This window comes from Anguilla rostrata, chromosome 4 (genome assembly GCF_018555375.3).
Source record: "Anguilla rostrata isolate EN2019 chromosome 4, ASM1855537v3, whole genome shotgun sequence".
NCBI classification, from domain to species: Eukaryota; Metazoa; Chordata; class Actinopteri; order Anguilliformes; family Anguillidae; genus Anguilla; species Anguilla rostrata.
The window spans coordinates 2,231,159-2,254,349 of record NC_057936.1 but is presented as its reverse complement, the minus strand read 5'-3'; the positions used below and the strand labels follow the sequence as shown (position 1 = coordinate 2,254,349).

Below are 23,191 nucleotides of genomic sequence, written 5' to 3'. Positions count from 1 at the left end.
CTAATTTAACGGGAGTATGTTCTGGTGAGCAAAAGAGGAGTCTTTCACAGCGAGATTGCGCTGCTACTTTCCGTTGTCCCTGGACAACATACTCGACCAGTCCACATCCATGCTACCATGTACACGATTTTATGTTTTAACGAGAGGGTGATTATGGTGAGCACAATAGGAATCATGAGCCGCGAGATTGCGTCGACCACGTTCCAGATGTCCAAATAGTTCCCCCAACGAACGCACGAGCCGGTGAAAGACCGATCAAACGAACGAGCGACCGGGCGATTGCACGAACGCATGGTCAATCTGGCAACCAGACGAACGCTCTCAAAAGCCCGGACCGACGAACGAACGAACGGACAATCGAACAGCCGAGCAATCGAATGGAAGTAGGCGAACGGCCGAAAGCACAGACAACCGATCGACCGAACAGGCGGGCAATTGGACGGGTGAATGGCCGAGCATGCGACCAGACAAACCGACCCAAAGACACGAACTGACGGACGAAAGGACGAACGGCAGACCGGACGATAAGACACCCGACTGGACACTGCACTCCACCAGTCAACCTCTATGCTACCATAAATATTATGGTTTGATTAACCATTTAACGGGAGGATGAACATAGGGAGAGTAAAGAGAATGAGCAGCGAGATTGCGCTGGTCACGCTAGATGCCTGTCTGGGCATCATACTCACCCGTTCAACCTCCATGCTACAGCCTAAGTAGTTGGAGGGCGAGCGGGTGAAAATGTTTTTTCATTAACTTTATGAAATAGATTTTCTAAACCGTTTATATTAATTTGCTAAATTACTGATAAATACTGGATGAACATGGACAGAGTAAACAGCGAATGATTACCGCGAGATTGCGCTGGTCATTCTCAATGCCAGACTGGGCATTGTACTCACATGTTCAACTTCCATACTACAGTCTATGGAGTTGGAGGGCGAGCGGGTAGGGGGTTTGTTCTCTGTTAACTATTAAAAACGATTTTATTAACATTAAATTATTGGTTTATTATATTATTTGTAAGTTTATTGTTTATAAAAAACTGTTAAATTCTATGGTTTAATTAATCGTTTAACGGGAGGATGAACATGAACCGAGTAAACAGCGAATGATTACCGTGAGATTGCGCTGGTCATTCTCAATGCCTGACAGGGCATTGTGCTCACATGTTCAACTTCCATACTACAGTCTAAGGAGTTGGAGGGCGAGCGGGAAGGGGGTTTATTTTATTTTGACTATTCAAACGGGTTTTTAAGCTTAAATTATGGATTTGTTATATTATGTATAAGGTTGGGGTTAGGTTAAAGGAAAGGGTTAGTGCCAGGGTTAGGGCCAGGGTAGGGTTAGGGTTAGGGTTAGGGTTAGGGCTAGGGTTAGGGTTAGGGTTAGAGCTAGGGTTAGGGTTAGGGTTAGGGTTAGGGTTAGGGCTAGGGTTAGGGTTAGGGTTAGAGCTAGGGTTAGGGTTAGGGCTAGGGCTAGGGTTAGGGTTAGGGTTAGGGTTAGGGTTGGGGGGGGGAATAAAATGCAGAAATACATCTTGTTACAAAATCTGCCAAATATCTGCCAAATAATCATATCTATAATATACATCTAAAGGGCAGCAGTGTAAGCTGCTTCACAGAGGTAGATAAAAACAAGGTGAGAAATGTGAAAAACACATCTGAAAATACGCTTTACTAGTTCCATATTTAAAATGCTGCCCATCCCTGGCTGTGCAGTAGGGGAGTATCTCCTGTGAGCCCTGTCCAGGCCCTGGTGCTCTCCTGGCTTTGGACTTGAGGCAGACTGGCCTCACGCAGAACTGAATTCCACACCTCCCCCTCTGCTCCTCTCCAATCCTTTTCTGCTCCTCTTCACTCCTCTCTGCTCCTCTTTGTTCTTTTTCGCTCCTCTTTGTTCTTCTCTGTTCTTTTTCACTCCTCTGGTCTTTGGCCACCGGCTCCATACTCCAGCCAGTCTCCAAATCCCCCATAATTCCCTTTTTGGCTCATTCCACTGAAATATGATTTTTCAGACTAAACCACTGCACTGATGAAAACTACAGCATGATCAAAATGTTTTTTTTTAAACATCACACTTTTTTTATACCTTTTTTCTTTATTTTCTTTTGAAATAAGTCACTGTTATTTTTTACTGGAAGTTCTGTTGGCCTACTTCATGGAGTATTCAGACCTCAGATCTTTATTCAGATATTAAAATAGTTTTGAAATGTGGTCATGTGGTAATTTTAGCAGACTCAAAGTTCACACCACAGTGTGCAGAGCAATTTAATTTCAAATTCCATTTAATTTCCGCTTGTGGTTGATTATTGTTTATACAATCTTCTCCAGATAATATAATCAAAACATGTATGAACACAAGACCCAAGATTTTGCTAAATGTGTTATAAAAACTTACATGTAGGTTTTGAAGAAGGTTCATGAAACTATACATTCAGTAAATTACTACTGTAATTCAGTTTCTACTGTACAGTCAGCAATGTATAATATAAAACAATTCAGGGATTTAAAATTCAGTTAGAAATGAGCTCTAAATTACTGCCTCACAGTGTGTTGCCTCCAGACAATAAACCAGAGAAATGAGAGGTGCTGTTGAAAGCAGCGCAGGTAATTTGTCAGGGCCTACCGGTCAGTACCAGCCTCGGTGTGTGGCCCATTTAGGAATTCACGCTTCAGAGGAGATGGAGAGTGTGGAGAGGAAATTGGGGGGAGGAGAGGATGGGGGACAGGAGGGCTGAGGGGTGAAGAAATTTGGAAACAATAAAAATGACACACCGGTGAAATCTCCCAATTTCACTCCAATCTGGCACCCAGACAAGGCTACTCTCTCTCACACACACACGCACACACAGACACAGACACAGACACACATACACACACGCACACACACGCGTGGAGGTACTTGGGGGTTGGGGGAATGTGAATGCAAGCTAAAAAGTTTGCCCAAACAATTCCCCCCCTCCCCCCCCCATTATTCCTTAATGCAGTATTCTATTTAGGTTTAGCTAATGCTTCAGCTTCAAAGTTTGGAAACCTCTGAGCTAATGTGTGTGTGATTGGCCCCCTCATGGAACACGCCCCCTTGTGGCCATCCGCCATAACCCGCACTGTATAAGGTTACCCTCCTCCATTGTTGCTGGAACACATCGTTCTGACTCGGGCCAAGCGTGGGCCCTGATGAACTCTCCCTCTCTCTCAGGGGAGAGAACATAAAGCTGCCGAAACGCCTGGGGGCTGTAAAAACCCCGCGCGCCCCGCCCCCCCCCCCCAGCTCCTCTGTTAAAGTGGTGTCAGCGTGTCACACTGCACGCGTGCAGTAAGAGCGCTTTCCCGCTTTGATCCGTATCTCAGCCGCTCGGTCTCTCCGCTAAAACAAACGGAGGGAAAACGCGGACCTTGGGCTCGTCTGTCAGAGCGACGAGGAGGGCGGCGTTAGAGGCAGGGTCCGATCGGGACACGGAGAGCATCGCCTTCCCAGTCCCCTCGAGCGGGCGTGACGTGATGAGGCTCTGGACTCAAATGTGCGAGTGTAACGGAGTTCACAGACCTTGAGCGTATATTACAGAATGTGACGTCACCCATGCTGACTGCTACTGCAGTTCGGAATCCTCAGCTGACATTACCCTAGCAGTGACAGACCAAACCCTGACCTCCATTTAATAGAGTAACATCTGCAAATACGACTACGGTTCTTGCAGGAAAGATTAAAAAAAATTATAGCACATGTGCTGGCAATAGCAAAGTATATTGATGGGCTTATGACTCAGAGGTTGCAGGTTTGATTCCCGGGTGGGACACTGCCATTGCACCTCTGAGGAAGATACTTCACCTAAATTGCTTTGGTAAACATTCAAAAGGACTGAAAATAGATAAAACAACTTCAAAAGCCTGGAATACACATAATGCAATCATGAATAAAGCGCCATTTCAGAACGAGTAGGAGATGGATTAGGGCAGAGCGGAGGGAACAGATCGCAGCGTTCCTGTAGGTGCGTGCGACGGGGCGCATTTCGGAGATTCCAGGCGAACCCTGAGCCGTGAAATGCGTACACCTGCAGTCAGTGGGTCAGCTGAGGACCGCCACGCGGGTCCTCCAGAGCACAGCCAGGCCCTGTCCCACAATGCCCCTCTCCCCACGCCACTGGGGGGGGGGGGGGACAAGGCCGAGCGCGCGACCTCGCATCACCTCTCGCTATGCTGCGTCCGCTGTAGCACCAACCCTGCAAGGAGCCATTTAAAAAAGCAATTCCCTTATCTTTAATTACCCGAGAGAGAGAGAGACACACACACACACACACACAGAGAGGGAGAGAGAGATAGAGGAGGGAGAGGGAGAGAGAGCGAGAGGGGGGGTGGGAAAGATAGAGAGAGAGAGAGAGAGAGAGAGAGGGAGGGAGAGAGAGAGAGGGGTGGGAGAGATAGAGAGAGAGGGAGAAAGAGAAGCTTAAGAGCACATCATCTTAACTGAGGTGAGAGGGCAGAAGGATGAAATGTAATAACAAAATGGGCACCTAGGTTAGGTACTACTACTTTTTTCCAGAGTACAGAACACACAGGGACAATGTGAGTGAAAATGCAGGAGATAAACAAGTGTTGCATCAGAATGCTAACTAAACTGGGTGGCGTAAAAGGCGTTTTGTTACACATCATACAAGTCTTCTCATTATGAGCTTGAAGAGCAATTATTAGCACACTTAAATCAGTTCAGATTTATTACAGCAATTCAGCAAAATGGCAAGAATGAGTTCAAAGTTAAAAAAAAAAGTTATTTTTTTATTTTATTTTTTTAGGGATTTCAAGTATTTACAAGGAATGTGAAAAAGAGAAGCATTCATGTAAAAGTGTGAGGCACAGCTGAAAATTTTATGCAAGCTGAACTCAGAAAGGATGGTGCACAATTCCCTTAAGGAAGTACTCAGGGCGTCTTCAATCACCGCACGAAAATCAGGTTCTCTTCATCGACTTCACATCCTGACGGATCCCAGCACATTTTCGCATTACCACAAGTCTCCATGTTCTCTGCCAAGCTGTCTGTGCCACACCTGGTCTATGAAAATCATAAATCCATCATCTCTGGCACCACTGTGGAATGCCGTAAACGGAAGGCCAACCGTTGGTCTGCAGTAGGGCCTTCGACAAACCCGGCACATTCTCAAGGCGTAATGTTAAAAGAGGCACACCTCATCTCCAGATGGGACAGGTGCAGGAGAGGACTGAACAAAAGGTTAATACCCGATACGTTCTGCTGCTTAATATTGGTCCTCCACTTTCTACAGTCAGAGCATTCTCCCCTTCCTGACTACAGACCCACTGGACACTGGCAGGAGAGTTGGTGTTCAACTTTAGTCCCTAAGACCTGGACTTCACCCTCATCAGTCAAATTTATTGGCAAAGTTCACGATTCACAGTTCAAGTTCATGTTTTTGTGCACCAATATGAAATGTCTAATCTAGGAATGAACTGGCATTGATGGCCAGAGCGAATTAGCCAGGTGAGCCTCGGGATAACAGGTGGAAATAAAAACCTGCAAACACACCTGCAGCACAGCCCTGCGCTACAGACTCTCAGCCCTGAGACCACACCCACAAAACCATCCATCCACACCGTGACTTTGAAAAGAATGTGTTTCCAGTGCAAGCCGTGACTTTGCATTGAATGCGTTTCCAGATCAAACCGTGACTTTGAAATGAGAAAGAGTCTCCTGGCTCTGCGTTTAGGCTGGGGTATAGTGTTCCTGTCGCTCAGGAATCTCAAACTACAGTCCTGCAGGGCTGTAGGATCTGGGGGTTTTTGCTATTTCTGAACTAAACTGCTTAAGTCACTGATTGGCTAAAGAGGCCCACACACCTTATTTCCAATGATCAAACTGGCTGTTCAAAGGAAACCACAAAAACCTGTAGAATTTGTGTTCCCTGTCCCAGAGTTCCAGACGGAAAAAAAACGCTCTGGTATGTTGTGACATCATAATGGAAATTATGCACTGTGGTGTGTGATGCCATAATGAATTATGTCCTGTGGTATGTGATGTCATAATGAAAATACTGCATATGAACTGAAAGATGGTAGAAGGCAGGCTGGGCAGTTGGCTATGTGTGGACTGTGGACAGATTTGTGCAAGTAACACAAACACAGCAGGAGGTACATAACACTATTGAATTATGAGATTGGGAAGCATGCACGCGTGCACACTAACACACACGCACACACACACACTCATAAAGCACAAACACACAGCGCAATCACCCAGAACAAATATGCAGACACCAAAAGATCCCCAATACATATATATATCTTTTTTTATTTTATGTTTTTACGGACAAAAAAAAAAAGATACCATTTAACAAGAGTGTAAAACATTCCGAGCTCGGAGCAGCAGCCAAGCTCAGGAGGGAACGTGTAAAATGAGGAGGAGGAGGAGGAGGAAGAGGTGCATGCTAAGACTCCGGGGTCCTCTGGAGAGGCTCCTAATATCTGCCTGAGAGAAAAAACAAACAAACAAAGACGGAAACATCAGAACAGACGCTTCAACCCAGAAGCAACACATCCCATTTTAAAATATAAATATCTGCTCTATATACGGTCACTACTGGAGTAATTACAGGCTCAAAGAAAAAACGGTGAGCAAAGAAGTGGAACAAAAGAAAATGGGTTTAAAATGAACAGAGGAGCAGCTTGGTGTCTATCCACTACATTCTGCCAGACTGTCCTTTCCCTGCCCGCCCCTAACCTCCCCCTGGCCCAGCAGAGGGGAGCTTCAGCACGTGGGGAAAGACACGCATCTGTCTTCAAACCCTCAAAACCGACCTCGCCCCTCAACCCCGACCTCAGCCCTCACCCCACCTCGCCCCTCAGACCGACCTCAGCCCTCAAACCGACCTCATGCCCTCAACCCCCCCTGGGCCCTCAAACCCCGACCCTCTGCCCCCCCGGGCCGAGCCCCGCGTAGCGCCCGCTCGGCCTTTACACGCCGCGGCTGGCGATGAGGGCGAACGGCGGGAACAGAGGAGAGGCGCGCGGACGGGCCGCCATCGCAGCGCCATCTAAGGGCAAAGCCGCTGTTCCCGCGGCGACCGAGCACCACGCTACGCGGCTCTGTGAAGCACGTGTGTGTAACGGACCGCGGCGCGTTCCTGGCGATCGGACGCCATTAATATGCCCTGTTAAAAGCACCCAGCACCTTAAGTACACAGAGCCTGGAGCTCGGAGCCAGGAGCAGGGTACTGGGACAGAGCGAGCCTGGGGGAGGGGGGGAGGGGGCGAGGTGGGTGGGCGATCGAGGGACGGCGATGGCTGCGTTTTCTTTTTTTAATTTTTTTTTTTTTATATCCGTTTATTTATAACATTATTAATAAATCAACAGCTCTGGCGTTATTACAGCTGCATCCAAGCTGAAGTAGCCTCGCCAGTAAGTGTCTAATTAATGTGTCAGACGAGAAGCAGGATGACTGGCCAGGCGTCTGCACAGACCCCACAGCATATCATGGGGGGAGAAAGCATCACTTGAGAGGGTGTGAGGGGGCAGTATGGGGCTGTAGCCTACCTTGGCCGGGGGGTGGGGGGGGTGGAGGATGGGGGGGGAGGGGTTACTCGTCGATGTACTCGAACGGCTCTGGGGCCTCCGGCTCCTGCTCTTCCTCCTCGATCTTGGGGCCGTGGGCGGAAACGGGCTCCACCAGCTCCTCCTCTTCCTCACTGGTGTCCTTCAGGATGATGATCCCGCCGGTGTGCAGCTGTGGGGGGTAAACGCGGACGTGTTAGCCTTTAGCGCTAGCCACACATTCCCCCAGGCAAGACCACAGACACGTTAGCCTTCAGCGCTAGCTACACATTCCCCCAGGCAAGACCACAGACACGTTAGCCTTCAGCGCTAGCCACACATTCCCCCAGGCAAGACCACAGACACGTTAGCCTTCAGCGCTAGCCACACATTCCCCCAGGCAAGACCACAGACACGTTAGCCTTTAGTGCTAGCCACACATTCCCCAGGCGGGACACAACACGTTAGACCCACCTAGCACCATTCCCCCAGGCAGCATACAGAACTTCTTAGCAATAGCAAATTCCCCCACAACCACACAGCCGAGCCAACGCGTCTAGCGCAACTTCCCACAAGACAAGCAGAGCCTCGGGCGCAGGCTGCAGGTCTCTGATCGGTACATATAAACCCCAAATCTGAGCCTCAGGCTGACCGCCTCAATTCCCCCCACGTGCTAATGAACCTGCGAGTTGGGGGGGGGGGGGGGGGAGGGCGAACGAGCCACGAGAGAATGCCAGAGAGAGAGAGCCTCTCAGGACGGGTTTAAGGACGCAATCACGCCCCAGATAAATTAAAAACGCATCACTCTCACAGCCTTGACCCGGAGTGCAGTTCTTTCCCTGAGCGAGTTCTTACGCAACAGCGTCCCAGGCCTGTTTAACAGTCACAGCGTCCCAGGCCTGTTTAACAGTCACAGCGCGCCCGGCCTGTGTTAAAACCCAGCGAGAGCAGTGCACAGCGTCTCACAGTGCTGAGGTACTTCACCGAAACAAACTGTCCCCTGACTTTGGAGAGGCTCTTTTCACAGAAAAACACATTTCCACCAATTTGGTGGCTGCAGCCAAGCAGTAGTGAGATATTTCTGTGGTCTTTAGAGACGCCCCCCCCCCCTCCCCAGCCTGCAGACACCCCCCCCCAGGGCAGGGGCTCCCAAACTCGGTCCGGGAGACCCGCTGTGTCGGATGCTTCCTGGTAATTGCCGATTGTTGAAAACACGCGTTTTAACTTCTGCAATAATGTTTTCCCATAAACTTTCCTTCCCCATTACAAAATACAATACATGATGTGCCACAGGCAGACCAGGTGCACAGGCAGTGATGGGAATTAAGAAACTAAATCCAAATTTGACAATATATCCTTCCTCCTTCCTCTGCCAGAATTGTACCTATAAACCACAATCAAACTGATATTGCAAAGAAAGTGAACACTTGTAAACACACATTTAAACGGCTTAAACTGCCCATCTGTGGGCCTGTGTGTGGGACGGGGCTCGGTGGGTTGGGGCGGGGAGAAGACAAGCAGGGCGGGCCAGAGTGTACACGCGTGCTTTCTCTGCTCTCCCTCGTTCCCTAACCCCCCCCCCCCCAGGCTGCGCTTGGCTCGGGGTTAACTGGTTTGCAGCAGCTGTGTTTGGTTTTGGCTGGTGCTGAAATGCGCCTGGCAGGGAGGGGCTGGGGGGCCTCATTACAGCGAACGGGCGGGGTCGTCTCTGGGGACCCCCCCCCCCGTCCGAGTCTATTTTGGGGGGGGTCAGAATCCGACGCGGACGCGATAATTGGCGGGACCTGCATTCCGTGCGTCGAAACGAAGGCGTTTCGCGTGCGGGACGTCTGCCATTACACAGGACGCCCCAGTTCGGAACACCCCTCAGTTCGCCAAACCTTGAAGTGCTGACGTCATCGGGACGCAAAAAAAAAAAAAAAAAACTCCTCTTCTCATGCAACGCACACAGGCTCAGAGCAGCCAAATCACGTTGCCGCGGGGAACCGCTCTGTTTACCGCGGAGAAGGCAGCCAGACTGCGCCGGCTCAAAGAACGCTCTGTTTACAGATAATGAACAAAAGCCCAGCGGAGCAGCGTTTGGGCAGAGAGGGAGAGGTGTGTGACACCTGAGGAGAGGGACTGGGATGAGGCTCAAGTGAAAAAGTGGTCTGCATACATGCAGAAATCCCTGAAAATGAGGAACTGAAAACCTTCTCTAATGTGTGTGGACGACTACAGGTGTGGGGCTCAGGTGTGTGTGGAGCTCAGGCTCAGGTGTGTGGGGCTCAGGTGTGTGAGGAGCTCAGGCTCAGGTGTGGGGCTCAGGTGTGTGTGGAGCTCAGGTGTGAAGCTCAGGCTTAGGTGTGGAGCACAGGTGTGAAGCTCAGGCTCAGGTGTGGAGCGCAGGTGTGGGGCTCAGGCTCAGCTGTGTGGGGCTCAGGTGTGTGCGGAGCTCAGGCTCAGGTGTGTGGAGCACAGGTGTGGGGCTCAGGTGTGAAGCTCAGGCTCAGGTGTGGAGCTCAGGCTCAGGTGTGGGGCTCAGGTGTGGAGCTCAGACTCAGGTGTGTGGGGCTCAGGTGTGGAGCGCAGTTTGAGCGCAGGTGCACAGCGCAGTTTGAGCGCAGGTGCACAGCGCAGTTTGAGCGCAGGTGCACAGCGCAGTTTGAGCGCAGGTGCACAGCGCAGTTTGAGCGCAGGTGCACAGCGCAGGGAGCCTCACCGGTTTGAAGGGCTGGTAGCGGCAGGTGTCGGGCATGTTGAGCACTTTGAGCTGCGCAGGCATCACCCGAGCCGGGTTCTCCAGCAGCTGGAAGCTGGGCTCCGGCTCCTTCCTCTTTTCCTTCTCTTTCTCCTTCTCCTTCTCTTTCTCCTTTTCTTTCTCCTTCTCCTTCTCCTTTTCCTTCTCTTTTTCTTTTTCCTTCTCCTTCTCTTCCTCTTTTTTCTCTTTCTCCTTCTCCTTCTCTTCAGTCTCCTGCAGTATCACCACAGGAGTGTGAGAGATCGCAGAGCCTGGCTCTTTAGCACAGCCAACGCAACACAATCACGATAATAACAATAACAACCATCATCATCATCATCATAACAATAAAACTTACTGCTAGCAATAATAAGCAGATAAACTTACACAGCACCTTGTGGAGCACATTTCACACAACATTTGACAGCTGTGCTCCTGAAAAGGACTCATTTCTGAAAAGTTCAAGATGGCAGCCGAGACGGAGGAGAAGCATCATCAGCAGTAACGGAACACAGCGGAACATGAACACGCCGCGGATCACATGACCACGGAGTCTGAATAGAGCAGTCGCCGAGCGGGAGAGGGTTCACCACCGGCCCTGAACTCACCACTTCCATCTTCTCCTCCTCCTTCTCCTTCTTCTCCTTCTCTTTCTCCTTCTTCTTGGCCTTGGCTGTGATGGACAGAACGGCAGTGGAAACCTGACGCAGCGGCGGGGGAAGGAAAGAAAGTTCCAGAGAGTCAGCGCTACGGAAATGAAGTTCAGCGCGCCCTCATAAAACCACAAAGTGAAATCACAAACTGGGTCTGTCTTCTCCTTCAGCTCAAGTGACTTTTTAATTATTATTTTTACTACAGCAGATCCTGTTATGGACCGACCCTTCATCCGAACAGGACAAAGAGAGTTAGAAACGTAACTGCGTTCGATATAGAAGAGGACCAGAATGTAATTAAAGGTCTGTAAGTGAGGCTGAACCAGGCCACTGAGAAGGTACTCAGAATGCCGATCTCGTTTGATTAAGTTCTAACAAGATACTAGCCATCATAAAGAAAGTTTAATAGCTACAAAATGGCCTCATCTTACCTTACATCACTTACAGTAAATAATACCAGTTAAGCATATGATTCCAATCAGTAAATGTTTCAAATGATTGAGAATTCTCTCTAGAAATATTCTCCATCCTTCCCAAGGAGCTTGCTATCTGAACTGAAGTCTTGATCCGAAACTACAGCACCGAGCCCAATGAACACCAGCATCAGGAAGGTTTTGCGTGTGTGTGTGTGTGTGTGTGTGTGTGTGCGCGCGCGTGTGCATCTGTGTGTCCCACCTTCTCCTTCTCCTTCTCCTTGGGCACCTCCAGGGCAGGGGGGTAGGCGAAGGTGGAGGGCTTGCAGTTGGAGCGGTACTGCACCTTGGGCATCTGGAGACAGAACACGGTCAGAGTCACTAACTGCATTTCCACAGGTGCACCAACGCCAGGTGAGCTACCGTCAGGTGCGCCAACACCAGGTGAGCATACTGTCAGATGCGCTAATGTCAGGTGAGCTAGTGCCAGGTGCGCTAACACCAGATGAACTAGTCCAGGTGTGCTAACACCAGGTGAGCTACTCTCAGGTGCGCTAACACCAGATGAGCTCGTCTCAGGTGTGCTAACACCAGGTGAGCTAGTTCCAGGTGCGCTAACACCAGATGAGCTAGTTCCAGGTGCGCTAACACCAGATGAGCTAGTTCCAGGTGCGCTAACACCAGGTGGGTTACTGTCAGGTGCACTAACACCAGGTGAGCCAGTTCCAGGTACACTAACACCAGGTGAGCCAGTTCCAGGTGCGCTAACACCAGGTGAGCTAGTTCCAGGTAGAGGTAGTTCCAGGTGCGCTAACACCAGGTGAGCCAGTTCCAGGTGCGCTAACACCAGGTGGGTTACTGTCAGGTGCACTAACACCAGGTGAGCTAGTTCCAGGTGAGGTAGTTCCAGGTGCGCTAACACCAGGTGAGCTAGTTTCAGGTGCGCTAACACCAGGTGAGCTAGTTCCAGGTGCGCTGGCGCCCCAGACACAGATCAAGCCCCCAGAGCGGGTCGCTGTAACTCTTCCCTACCTTCAGGTCCTTGTTGAGGCCGATGATGGCGGTGGGGGTGAAGGCCAGAGACAGGAAGTGGGAGAGGGGGAACCAGAACCAGAACTGGGTGAAGACCAGGAGGCCCACCACCGAGGGCATGTGGGTGTGGCCCGTGCGGGACTGCAGGGATATGGTGACGTTGCGGCCGCCTGCACAGACAGAGGGGACAGACAGCAGGGCTCAGACTCAACACCACTGAGGGTGAATCTGCAGGAAGCACAGGCCAGGAGTTCAGAAACACTGCTGAGGATGACAATCTGACACTGCTGAGGGCAACAGACTGACACGCCTGTGACATCAGCATTAGAATGTTCAGCTGAAGAACATCCTAATCACATGTTTCTGAACTAACAGCTTAAGAGAAAGTAATGCCTGAGCTCTCTATCAGCGAAAGCCGCTCAGCTGCGCAGAAACGGGGAGTACAGAACAAGAAGTACTGAGGAGTTCCCCTGGCGACGGGGGAGGGAAACCCCATACCCTTTAAAAAATCGTTTATTTTTTAAAATTTTATTTTATTTGTTTTTACCGATTTTAACTCCTGCTAAAAAACTTATGATTAGAGACAAACGGTCCCAGTTCAAACGCCAGCTCGCGAGACAACGAGCGGCGAAGCTTCTGTCACAGCGGTTAAATCTGCGCCCAGACTTCATTCTCACCAGCGTTACGCGGACGGATTACCGGCAGTCTGAGTCCTTTTATCCGGCCGTGGAGATTACTCGGCTGGATCCCGAGCGCGTACATTCGCACTCCCAACAATTCACAGGCAATCACAGGGGCGTGCCTCCATTCTATTTTAAACCTGCGGGGGTTTGCGGTGTCTTTAGTGATGAGAACTAAAATTACGCTTCATCAGCTGTTTCTGCTTCGGTCAGCAAATTGCATTTAGAACAGCCTCAGGGGCGGAAAAATTAACCGCCCAATCACAACACAGGATACTAACACTGTGTCCCACAGGCCAAAATCTATTATTTCAAAACCTGAAGAGGAAAAGAACATTTTGAGGTGGGGGGATGGGGGGGGGGGCAAACTCAGATGGGGAGGTTACTGATGAGAGACAGAAAAAACGAAAATATTCCCAATAAAAAAAAAAAAGTCACGAACTCTTCCCTTTGAAAATACGTTTCTATTCAGTCCAGCTGAAGACCAGCCACGTGGATCTGGCCAATGGCAGGAGCCCAGGAACATTGAGTGATTTCTCAGGCCCGGTACAGGGCATTTACCCAATCAGGGGTGCGTGACCCCGGTCCTGGACACCTACAGGGGCCTCCCCCAAGCTTGTTTTCAGTTCCACGTCAAAATCTGCAGCTGATTCAGACCCAAAAAACTGGTAGAGGCGAGTTCACTGTAATCAGACACTTTTAACTGGTCAATTATGTGCTGGACAACAGCGAACACAAGCAGACTCTGGAGATCTCTGGGACCAGGACTGCAGACCCATGAAATAGAAGCTGAGCACCAGGAACGATCTGCTCACACCCCAAATCCAGACCTGTGCCAATGCCTAAGAAAAGTGGTAACCAGCCCTGTTCCTGGAGATCTACCATCCTGTAGGTTTTCACTCTCTAGTTGTGTGTTTTGTAAGGGTTGGAGTGAAAACCTACAGGACGGTAGATCTCCAGGAACAGGATTGGTTATTTAGAGAATGGGCTCTCACTCAATAACCTCACCAGAAACACAGTGGTTTAGTGTGTGGACTAAACAAGCCCTGCACTACATCAAAACTTTTACACTGAAAAACTGAATCAAAAAACTTTTTCATGGTGGGTTTTTCATTAAATACCAATAAGAAGCACTGGAATTGGAGTTTTTCTGAGGAGAGAGAGAGAGGAGGACGGTTCACGGTCACCAGGGAAACGAGTGCGCTGCTTATCAGGAAATCTACACACAGCCTCCACCGCGCTTTGAAAGGGCAGCCTAACGCTGTGCCTCCCGAGCATTCGGGCCGGCGTTAAACTGATCCACATGTCGGAAGAGGCTTTTTAAACATAACCGCATTACCAGAAGGGCTCTGTGCAGAGTGGGGTTTTTTTTTGGTTGAAGAGGGACACGCCGTTTTCCACTGGTTTGCGTGACAGAACGGTCCACCGACGCGGCGAAGCACCGACACCGTATGAACTTTTCCCCTCAGAATATACGAATGTATACATATATATATAAATATGAATTCCAGCCAAAGTGTTTCTGAGGGTTCGAGTGGAATACAGGCTCCAGTCAAACAGGGATCATAACTTAAGATCTGGTCTTTCTGTCTTCCTGTCTGGGAGGGACAGAGACCGGCTCAATCTCCACATGACAAATGTTTTTTTTTCCCCCCCCTCAGCTGTAAAACTGATTAGGCAAAAGAGGATGAGGTATTCCTTTTAAAGCTGTGACCGTAATTCAAGGGGAATCGATTTTTTAAATTCATGCATTGATCATTACTAGGATTCTCTGTAATATTTGACACACTGTGACTATATCAGATATGAAAACCTTTGTGGGAAGGACGGTTATTTTCTGCATACTTTCTGGCTTTAGTACTTCGGCTACGTGATTTTTTCATTGGAACTTGAAAGCATATACATGTGTGCATTTGTGTGTGTGTGTGTGTGTGTTTGATTGTGTATTGAAGGGCAGGCATTATTTTTGTGTAACTGTTGTTCTGGACATCAGAAAACACTTGAATGCGCGGACATAGACACACACACGGACACGCAGACACACACATTCAATTTTCAGACGCTGGGATGACGGACTATTCACAGCCTTCCGCAGGTTTCCGGAAAGCACCCCCACTCACCTGCGTCCAGGATGCCCTGCGCCAGGATGGCACCGAACTTGGCCATGACGTCATCGTGCTTGTCGTTGATGACCTTGGCGTACAGCTGCCGAAACTGGTTAACCTGTGGGGGGAGGGGTAAAGACATAAAATCACCCTTTAAACTCCACTTCTTACACTCCACACTCCTTATGTGCCACTTCCTGACAAACCCAATACATGTACCATTTGATAACTGTAGTCTTAACACAAGAGACCAGGACACATGTCGGATTTGTCCAAATACAACTCGAGTCTCACAACAAGTGGTCAGACTCAGATTCCATTGATATCGGACATGACTGTAAACACAACAGCATGCGTCCTCTCCAGTCATCACCACTGTACTAATAACATCCCATAATAAGTGTGTGGAAGTTACAAGGCACTCGGCTGTGGTTGCTGGTCAGGAAAAAACTGAGCGCAGCAACTTGGAGAAATGCGACCTCAGACTAAATTTGCAGAATAATAACACGGACAGTATTAAGTGTACTCAGACAATGAGATCGCAGAAACCTGCTGCATCAGACACAGGTTTAAACTGGGCCAAACGGCAACACACTGAAGAAAACAAACAGGCCAAATGCTCCTGTTTACAGAGTCCCTCGTGTCCATTACCTCTGCTTCCATTCCTCAATAAATTACAAGAGTAATACAGTGTAGGTATGACCTCATTTATTATTTTAATGAAGGAAAAAAAAAAAAAGCATTTTTATAATTCTTTTTGTTTAAAACTTCAAACATTGTATTTCAGGTTCTCATTGTTATTATTTTTGGTTCTACACACCAAGCTTCTTCGCATGATTTGTGAAGCTGGGGCAGTGTGACGCTTTATCGGTTCTGAAATGAACAAAAGCACTCGAAACCCAGCACATCAAAGCAAGATAAATAAATAAAGGAGGGGAAAAAGAAGAAAAAAAAGCTTTCAAAGCTTTGATGATCAAGGATTCATCCGCTCCTCGGTCACTGAACTGCATGCTGAACAGACGCATCGGCCTCCAGCGATAAAGAGCGTGCTCACCCATCCTCAAGCTAACGGAGAAGAGCGCGAATCAAAAAGCGCTCGGATGTGCGAACATTACTTAACTTTTTTTACTTTACAGGCATTTAGCAGACGCTCTTATCCAGAGCGACTTACACAACTTTTTAGATAGCATTTTACATTGTATCCATTTATACAGCTGGATATATACTGACGCAATGCAGGTTAAGTACCTTGCTCAAGGGTACAACGGCAGTGTCCTTACCCGGGAATCGAACCTGCGACCTTTCGGTTACAAGCCCAGTTCCTTACCCACTGTGCTACACTCCGAACAGACATGCAAGCTACACACATGAATGCCAGGCACCGATTAAGGTCTGAAAAAGACGCGTGTGAGAGCAGAATTTTAATCTACTTCGCAGAAAGTGCCGAGTAGGTCAATATAACCACATGCGTTTCCCTGCCAGCGATCGACCCGAATCCTTCCCGAAGATAAAAATTAACGAGCACGACTGGTAAAACTATCAGAGACACACGCTGCCGGAATTCCAGCGCAACTAAAGAGAGAGGATAAGTACAGGGTATCAACGGGGGAAAATGTATTAGTGGTGCAGATCAAGAGCTGTTGAAGAAGCATCCGGATTGTTCAAAATATTGTGACGCTAGGTTGCTCTGGACAAATGAGAAGCAGATACACAGAGCAGGCATTACCCTCCTCACACACACACACACACACGCACACACACACACACACACAGCCCTGATTTCAGCCAGCCTATACACACACTCAGGTCCCGTATGCCAGGCTCTAAGTGAGGGTATTCTGAGTGGAATCAGGACTGAGATTTACATGAACAGCACATCAGGCTCCAGGGTGGGGCACTTTCAGGGGGCAATCAATGCACTGACGCTCTTTGTCACCTTGACAACGTGTGGTTCCCAGCACTCTTAGCGAGTCTCATAAACGGCGGGTACAGAAAGGGGGCGGAGTCAGGCCTGACTCACAGTGATTGTTGTTCCACTGTGGTCAATGATGCAGTCCGGGTGAACGTCTGAGACTCACCAGGGGGACAGGTGAGCTGGGTGGGCGTGTCTGTGACTCACCTTGGGACAGGTGACCTCGGTCTGCTGGATCATGATGAGGGCGGAGGCGATCAGCGCCCCCTGTCGCACGTAGTTCACCGGGTCGTTGGTCATGGGCTCCAGCAGGTTGATCGCTTCCTGCAAAAAGACGGAATTCATTTTTTTAATCATTTAAAAATCCAGGACATGAAGCTCAGTGAAACCCCTGGCAAAAGGAGGGAGTGACAGGGAAATGTAAAATGATGGTAGGACCAGAGCCCAGTCCGTCAGGGAGAAGAAGCCCAATGGCATCGCTCGAGCGGCTGTAAGCCCCGCCCCCTGGCAGGCAGGAAGGCAGGCGCTCTCTGTAGAGGCCATGTTTGTGTTACTGTACTCTCGGGCATTACGGCCGAATGCCAGCGTCCGACAGCTGACCAACCGCTCAGCAGGAGCGCAAACACGCTGGCGGGCCTCTGAGTGAACCGCCAGCCAAGCGGGCAGCCATGCCCACACCATGCCCGCAGCATGCCCGTGCCTTTCTGTGCTACACAGGGCATAAAAACAGACAATAAAACAAAGACCACCTGCACACCTGGGCCTGTATCCATGAACCATCTCAAATCAGGACAGGAACTCCACCAACCACTGAGTGTGTTAATAATTACCAATAAAACCAATGCTGATTCGGCGCACACACAAAAGTATGTCCACCAATCACCTGTGGCTTTGTTCTGCAGGTCATTACCAACATGCTTTGTGATTGGTGGAGCTCCCAAGCCAGCAGTTCAGTGCTTGGATAGTAGAACTGTTGTTGGCCCGCGGTGCTACTGAAAGCCTCCTAAAGCAGACTCCAGATGCCAGCTGGACCATCTTGCGGTACAGAGTTGGCTGAACATTCCCATACTCTTTAGGGGAAAAACATAAATAAATACCCGGACTGCACAACAAGCTAGACTGGAAAAGTTCAAGCTTCAAGGGAGGACAGATAATCTTACTGCGCTGACAGACTGAGTGCTAAAAAGACCTCATTGAATAAGCTTTTCCTATAACCGCACCCAAATAAGAGAAATAACAGCACAGTAATAACAGAACCCCCAGGTGTGTACATCAGGGCTGAGGTGTATGAGCTGCGGTGGGCCTGAGCTGAACACTAAGAGCGCCAGATCCGCTCCCGTGCTCTGCTCCTGTCTGCGTTCTTCTGTCCCATCATGCCTCTGGGCTCACAACACCTGAGCGCCATCAGGAATGCTGCTGAAAAGCTGATTGGACTGGGCACTGTATGGACTGCAGATGATCCAGTGCTCTCACTCTCTCACTCTTTCACTCTCTCCTCTTTCCTTCTCTGCCTCTCACCCTCCATCCCCCCCCATCTCCCCCCTCTCTTTCTCCATCTCTCCAACCTGCTCTCTCACACACACCAAGAGCTTCTGCAAGCTTAGGCAAGGTGAGGTGAGGGGGTGGAGCCTCACCTAGGGGAGGGTATGTGTGTGAGTGTGTGTGTGTGTGTGTGTGTGCGTGCCTGTGCGTGTCGGTGTGCAGCTCAGGTGAGGGGGCGGAGCCTCACCTTGTTCCCCGTCCCAGCGCAGCAGATGCCCAGCGCCATGGCGGCTCCACAGCGCACGTGGGGGTTATAGCTCTCTGACAGGAGGGAGACCACGCTGGGGCATTGTTCTGGGGTCCTACAGAGAGGGGGGGGGAGAGGGGAGAGAGAGATATTCAATATTCAATCAGTGCCACCAAGCCCCTGGTAACACAAGACACCAGCTGCCCTGCAATAACAATTAACCAGGTAAGCAACATCCCCCCCTCCCGAAATCACAGCCAAAGCAGATGCACTCGCTTGGCAAATATTTGGAACGTTGACAAGAGAACAGGTTAATCTAATGATGCTGGAAGAACAGAACGCAGGACTGATGGGCTATTTTGTCAGAGAGGAAAATAATCTAATTAGCACAGTTTCACAGGCCTTCATCTCGTTAGCGAGCCGCAGTGGACAGAAAACACCCCCCCCCCCCCACCCCCCACCCCGATTTCCTGCATTTTATCACACCAGCCCTCTCTCTCTCTCTCACAGCCACAAAACAGCAGGATCACACCCCACACGTGCAGGTCCAGCAAGGTGTTCACACCGCCCCAGGTAAGTCACCTCGGCCATCCTTAAAGACCACAGCCAATGAGATCGGAGGAAGGTGATTAATGGGGCAGAACCGCGGTCCGGGCAGGCAGATTGCTCACGGTCACAAGTTCAGCGCAGAAGTGAAGTAAATAACGAACCAGCGCCGACAGTTTTACAGCGAACAAACCCTCAGCACGATGGGGGAGCGGATTGGTCTGGACTGAAAAGTGAACTTTAATGCAGAGTAGTACTTCTTTTCTTTTTTTTTTTTTTTTGCAGACTGCACTAAAGACTGAGCCAAAAAGAAAAGATTCAGGTGTTCCATGAAATTAAAAACTGGGAAGACGGGCAGCAGGTTGTTCACCCCCCTTAACTCGGGCTGGGGTGGGGGGGGGGGGGTGGCTCAGATGATGTATGGAGGAATGGTCACAACGGGGGGGGGGGGCTATGACATGTATATGAGCCAGTAAACCCTACGGAGCTGTAGCTGTAGCTGCAGTCCTGCAGGGCCTGAATCATTTCAGTTAATATCCAACTGTGTGAATGGACTGTATGTAAAGAATGTAACCTGTGCGAGTCACTCTGGATTTAGCATCTGCTAAACTCATAAAAAGTTTAGCATTTTCCCCATGAATGCATCTAGTAAAAGGGCTTGTGTGTGCGTGTGTGAGTGTGCATGCATGCGTGTGTGCACATATTATGTGGGCAAATTTGCACAAATTGTTCAGCTTGGCTCAGTGATCTAAATCTGTGATGCTGCAAAGGTTGTGAACACATTTAATATACATTTATCTATCAATTTTCTCTCCCGTGCCAAACAAGACTACATTTCAGGGTGCCTCCATTCTGCAGTTTAATTGGTTAGTCTCCTGTCAGCTGACACTGAATTTCTTTTAAACAGACCAGCTTGAGCACAGAACCTGAGAGCAGCAGTTTGTCAGAACTTCGTTTAAATTCAGGAGCTCATTTTAAAAGCGCAGTTCTGTTGGCAGACAGTACAGGTCTCCCTTTCTGTTCAGGGCGTTAAATGCGTTTCTCACAGCAGCCAGAACCCCAATCAGGTCCAAGTCAACTTAATATGGCAAGTGTGGAAGAGCCAGATAAACAAGCCAATCCATCACAAAAACACTGAGGAGGAGGAAGAGGAGGACGTTTTTTTTTTCCCCAAGAACTTAAGCACATTGTCTCTCCAAAGTTTTATGCTTCTCTTTCATTTTCTACTGTCCATTTAGAAAGTGCAAGAGTGCAAAAAAAAGTAATAAATTCAGATGTTTAAGTCACATTTCTGAGCATCATGTGTGACCTGGGGTTGCACACACACTGCACACACACTGACCGTGGGAAGCTGACTGAACTGGACACTGAACCGGTCAGAACTTCTGGCAGCAGGAACAACCGAAGAAAAAAAAAAAAAAAACTTCTCTAGTGCTTTAACGTCGAAGAGCCCACCCACGATTTAACACCCAATTAAAGCCCTGGGCCTCACGTTTGCCCAACACAAACACAGCGGCGAAATAAAGACTCTGGCACACCGCTGGGGTTTAGCAATGCGTGGAATCCCTGCTAACGCAGAGCCCGAACCGGACGGGACCGGCCCGAGTCTGCCGTGCCGTTTGGGCCCCAGATAAGGAGAGACGACGGCCTGTAAATAAAATTAAACCCCAGAGCTTTAACACACCCCCCCCCAGTAGACGAGGATCGCTGCTGGGGTTTAAAATGCTAAAGTTACCGTGGTAACTGGGTGAGGCCCGCCAAGCCCAAGTTCTGGGGCCAAGGATGACCAGGACTGGCAGCAGGAAATTATTTGAATCACTGTGCAAGCGCATCAAAAACCTTTACCTGAAAGTCCGTTTCTCCTACCCATAATTCCGTGCTTCCTAGCCATGAAGCCGGTAATCTGCGGTGCTAGCTGATAAATCAGTCATAAATGAAATCTTACTCGTCTTGCCTATGGACAAAAAACGGAAGCAAATCTGAAATATTTCAAGTTAACATTAAACCAATTTCAGAAATCGGTCAGAACACCGTCATTGGCAGCAGAACATTCTCAAATCATTGAATCCATTGAAGAAGTCAAACTTGCGTCTGATCTTACACAGCAGGGTTTACAAAAAAAATGTTTTTTTTTTTAAAAACACCACGCGGACACATTTACAGGCTAAGATCTATTTAAAAAAAAAAGTGATTTCTGCTTTTCGCAAAAGGCGAAAATAAAACGGTACAAAGACAAACTAATTATCGCTGCATTTAGAGCAGACCAGAGGTAGGGGTGTGGCACGCTGGCACACTCACAGTACCACAGCACTTCCTCCGTCAGTCTGGCGCGAGCACAGAAGCGGCAGCGCGGGTGGCCATCTTACACAGAGAGGTAATGCGACCGTTATTTTAGCGCCTGGGGGCCCATTCCACTAAAAAATGTTCCATTTTCTTATATGAACGGCTCCAGGGGAGCGGAAGGTACTCTCCGCTTTCAGACCGAGGCTAACGGGCTAACGGGCTAACGGGCTCCGGAGGCGCAGCCTGAGAGTAAATCAGGGCGAATGCGCTCGTAAACGCGCGCGAGAGGTCCTCGACGCGCCTCGGAATCTCAGACACGAGCCCCGTCAAGAAGGACGAACGGTAGCGAATGGCAGTCCTTCCTCGTAAAAAAATTGTTAATAAATAAGGAGCGCAAGGCGATATTAATATTGCCCCCGATGACTCAAATATACGGTATAAAATAAACGGGCAGACGGCGTTCAGGCCGGGGGAAGAGGGGCGGGAGAATAAATGAGAGTTATAAAACAGGACACTTTAACACGCGATGCTGGAGCACGCTTTGTTTATGTGTGGCAAGCCCTCTGTTGGTAATAATGCTCTCTGAGACTGGCCACGGCACGCGGCTCAGGCTGGAGGGTCGGGGCTGGAAACAAGGGTCCATTGTCTGAGCCTGGACCTCACGTTTGGGGCGTACCCCGAAAACGCACGCGAGGACTCCGTGGTTAGGAACAGGCGGGCCGATCTTTGCTGTTTAATCCACTTTGCAGAGGAATTCACTTGTGACACCAGTGTGGGGGTAACACACCATGAGCCGCATTAGCCCAAGAATTCCGACCGTGATCTGGGAATGCCGACTGGGATCTGGGAATGCCAAGTAATCTGGGAATGTGTACTGGGATAAGGGAATGCCAACTGGGATGTGGGAATGCCGACAGATCCGGAAACGCCAGCTGGGATCCATTGCTAAACTCCCTGGTGTTCTGAGACACAGTAGCAAAGACAGGACAGGGCTCGGAAGTCCCCAGAGAGTCCAAATCTGACCCCAAACCCCCGTGGGTCACCACACATCAGTGTCCCTCATCAACCCTGCTCCGTTTCACTTACTGATATTTTACACTAGAGAATCCCACATGGGACAGACCCGGAGGCCCAGCCCCAGAGGCCCCGAGGACGGGACAGCCTGTGACCCCCCCCCCCCCGCCCGGGCCACCTCCAGCTCCCAAACGGACGGCGTATCTGGACAGTCTCAGCAGCACTCTCCCCCGGGGCAGCTTGTTTTGGTCTGCTTCAGCCTTTCTGCTCACAGCCTTCCATAAACAGGCTGAGGGCCTGACGCTCTCCAGGACCGGCCCCCCCGGATCCCCCCCCCCACACACACAAACAACTCCGCCCAACCTGCCGGGGGTGCGTCACCATGACCCGCTGAAGAACAGAGCTAAACGGGGGCGGGCAGGACCCGGGGCAGGGGTGTGGATTTTCGGAATGAACGCAAATGTAGATTATCAGACAAGTTAATGCTTCAGCCAGAGGCAAAGGACTTGGGTACGTCACAAGCACACGCACATGCACTCATCCTCTTATTCTATTGGCTATCA

The 23,191-nt window shown here is 49.6% G+C and overlaps 1 protein-coding gene across 3 annotated transcripts in view; it reads right to left on the bottom strand.

The window, feature by feature from the left end:
- The window catches only part of psmd1 (proteasome 26S subunit, non-ATPase 1), a 96,016-nt gene that overhangs the window by 37,948 nt on the left and 34,877 nt on the right, over positions 1-23,191 (bottom strand). Inside the window, exons 17-25 of one of the 3 annotated variants that reach the window (XM_064330013.1) lie at positions 18,786-18,900; positions 17,264-17,380; positions 15,160-15,262; positions 12,360-12,529; positions 11,590-11,682; positions 10,852-10,962; positions 10,244-10,483; positions 7,546-7,735; positions 6,284-6,480 (exon numbers count right to left, since the gene is read on the bottom strand). In XM_064330013.1, coding sequence (XP_064186083.1) covers positions 7,589-7,735; positions 10,244-10,483; positions 10,852-10,962; positions 11,590-11,682; positions 12,360-12,529; positions 15,160-15,262; positions 17,264-17,380; positions 18,786-18,900 — 1,096 coding nt within the window. In that variant the 3' untranslated portion in view covers positions 6,284-6,480; positions 7,546-7,588. Of the gene's footprint in view, positions 1-6,283; positions 6,481-7,545; positions 7,736-10,243; positions 10,496-10,851; positions 10,963-11,589; positions 11,683-12,359; positions 12,530-15,159; positions 15,263-17,263; positions 17,381-18,785; positions 18,901-23,191 lie in introns of those variants that run through there. The other 2 variants (XM_064330014.1, XM_064330015.1) reach the window with 2 other exon arrangements.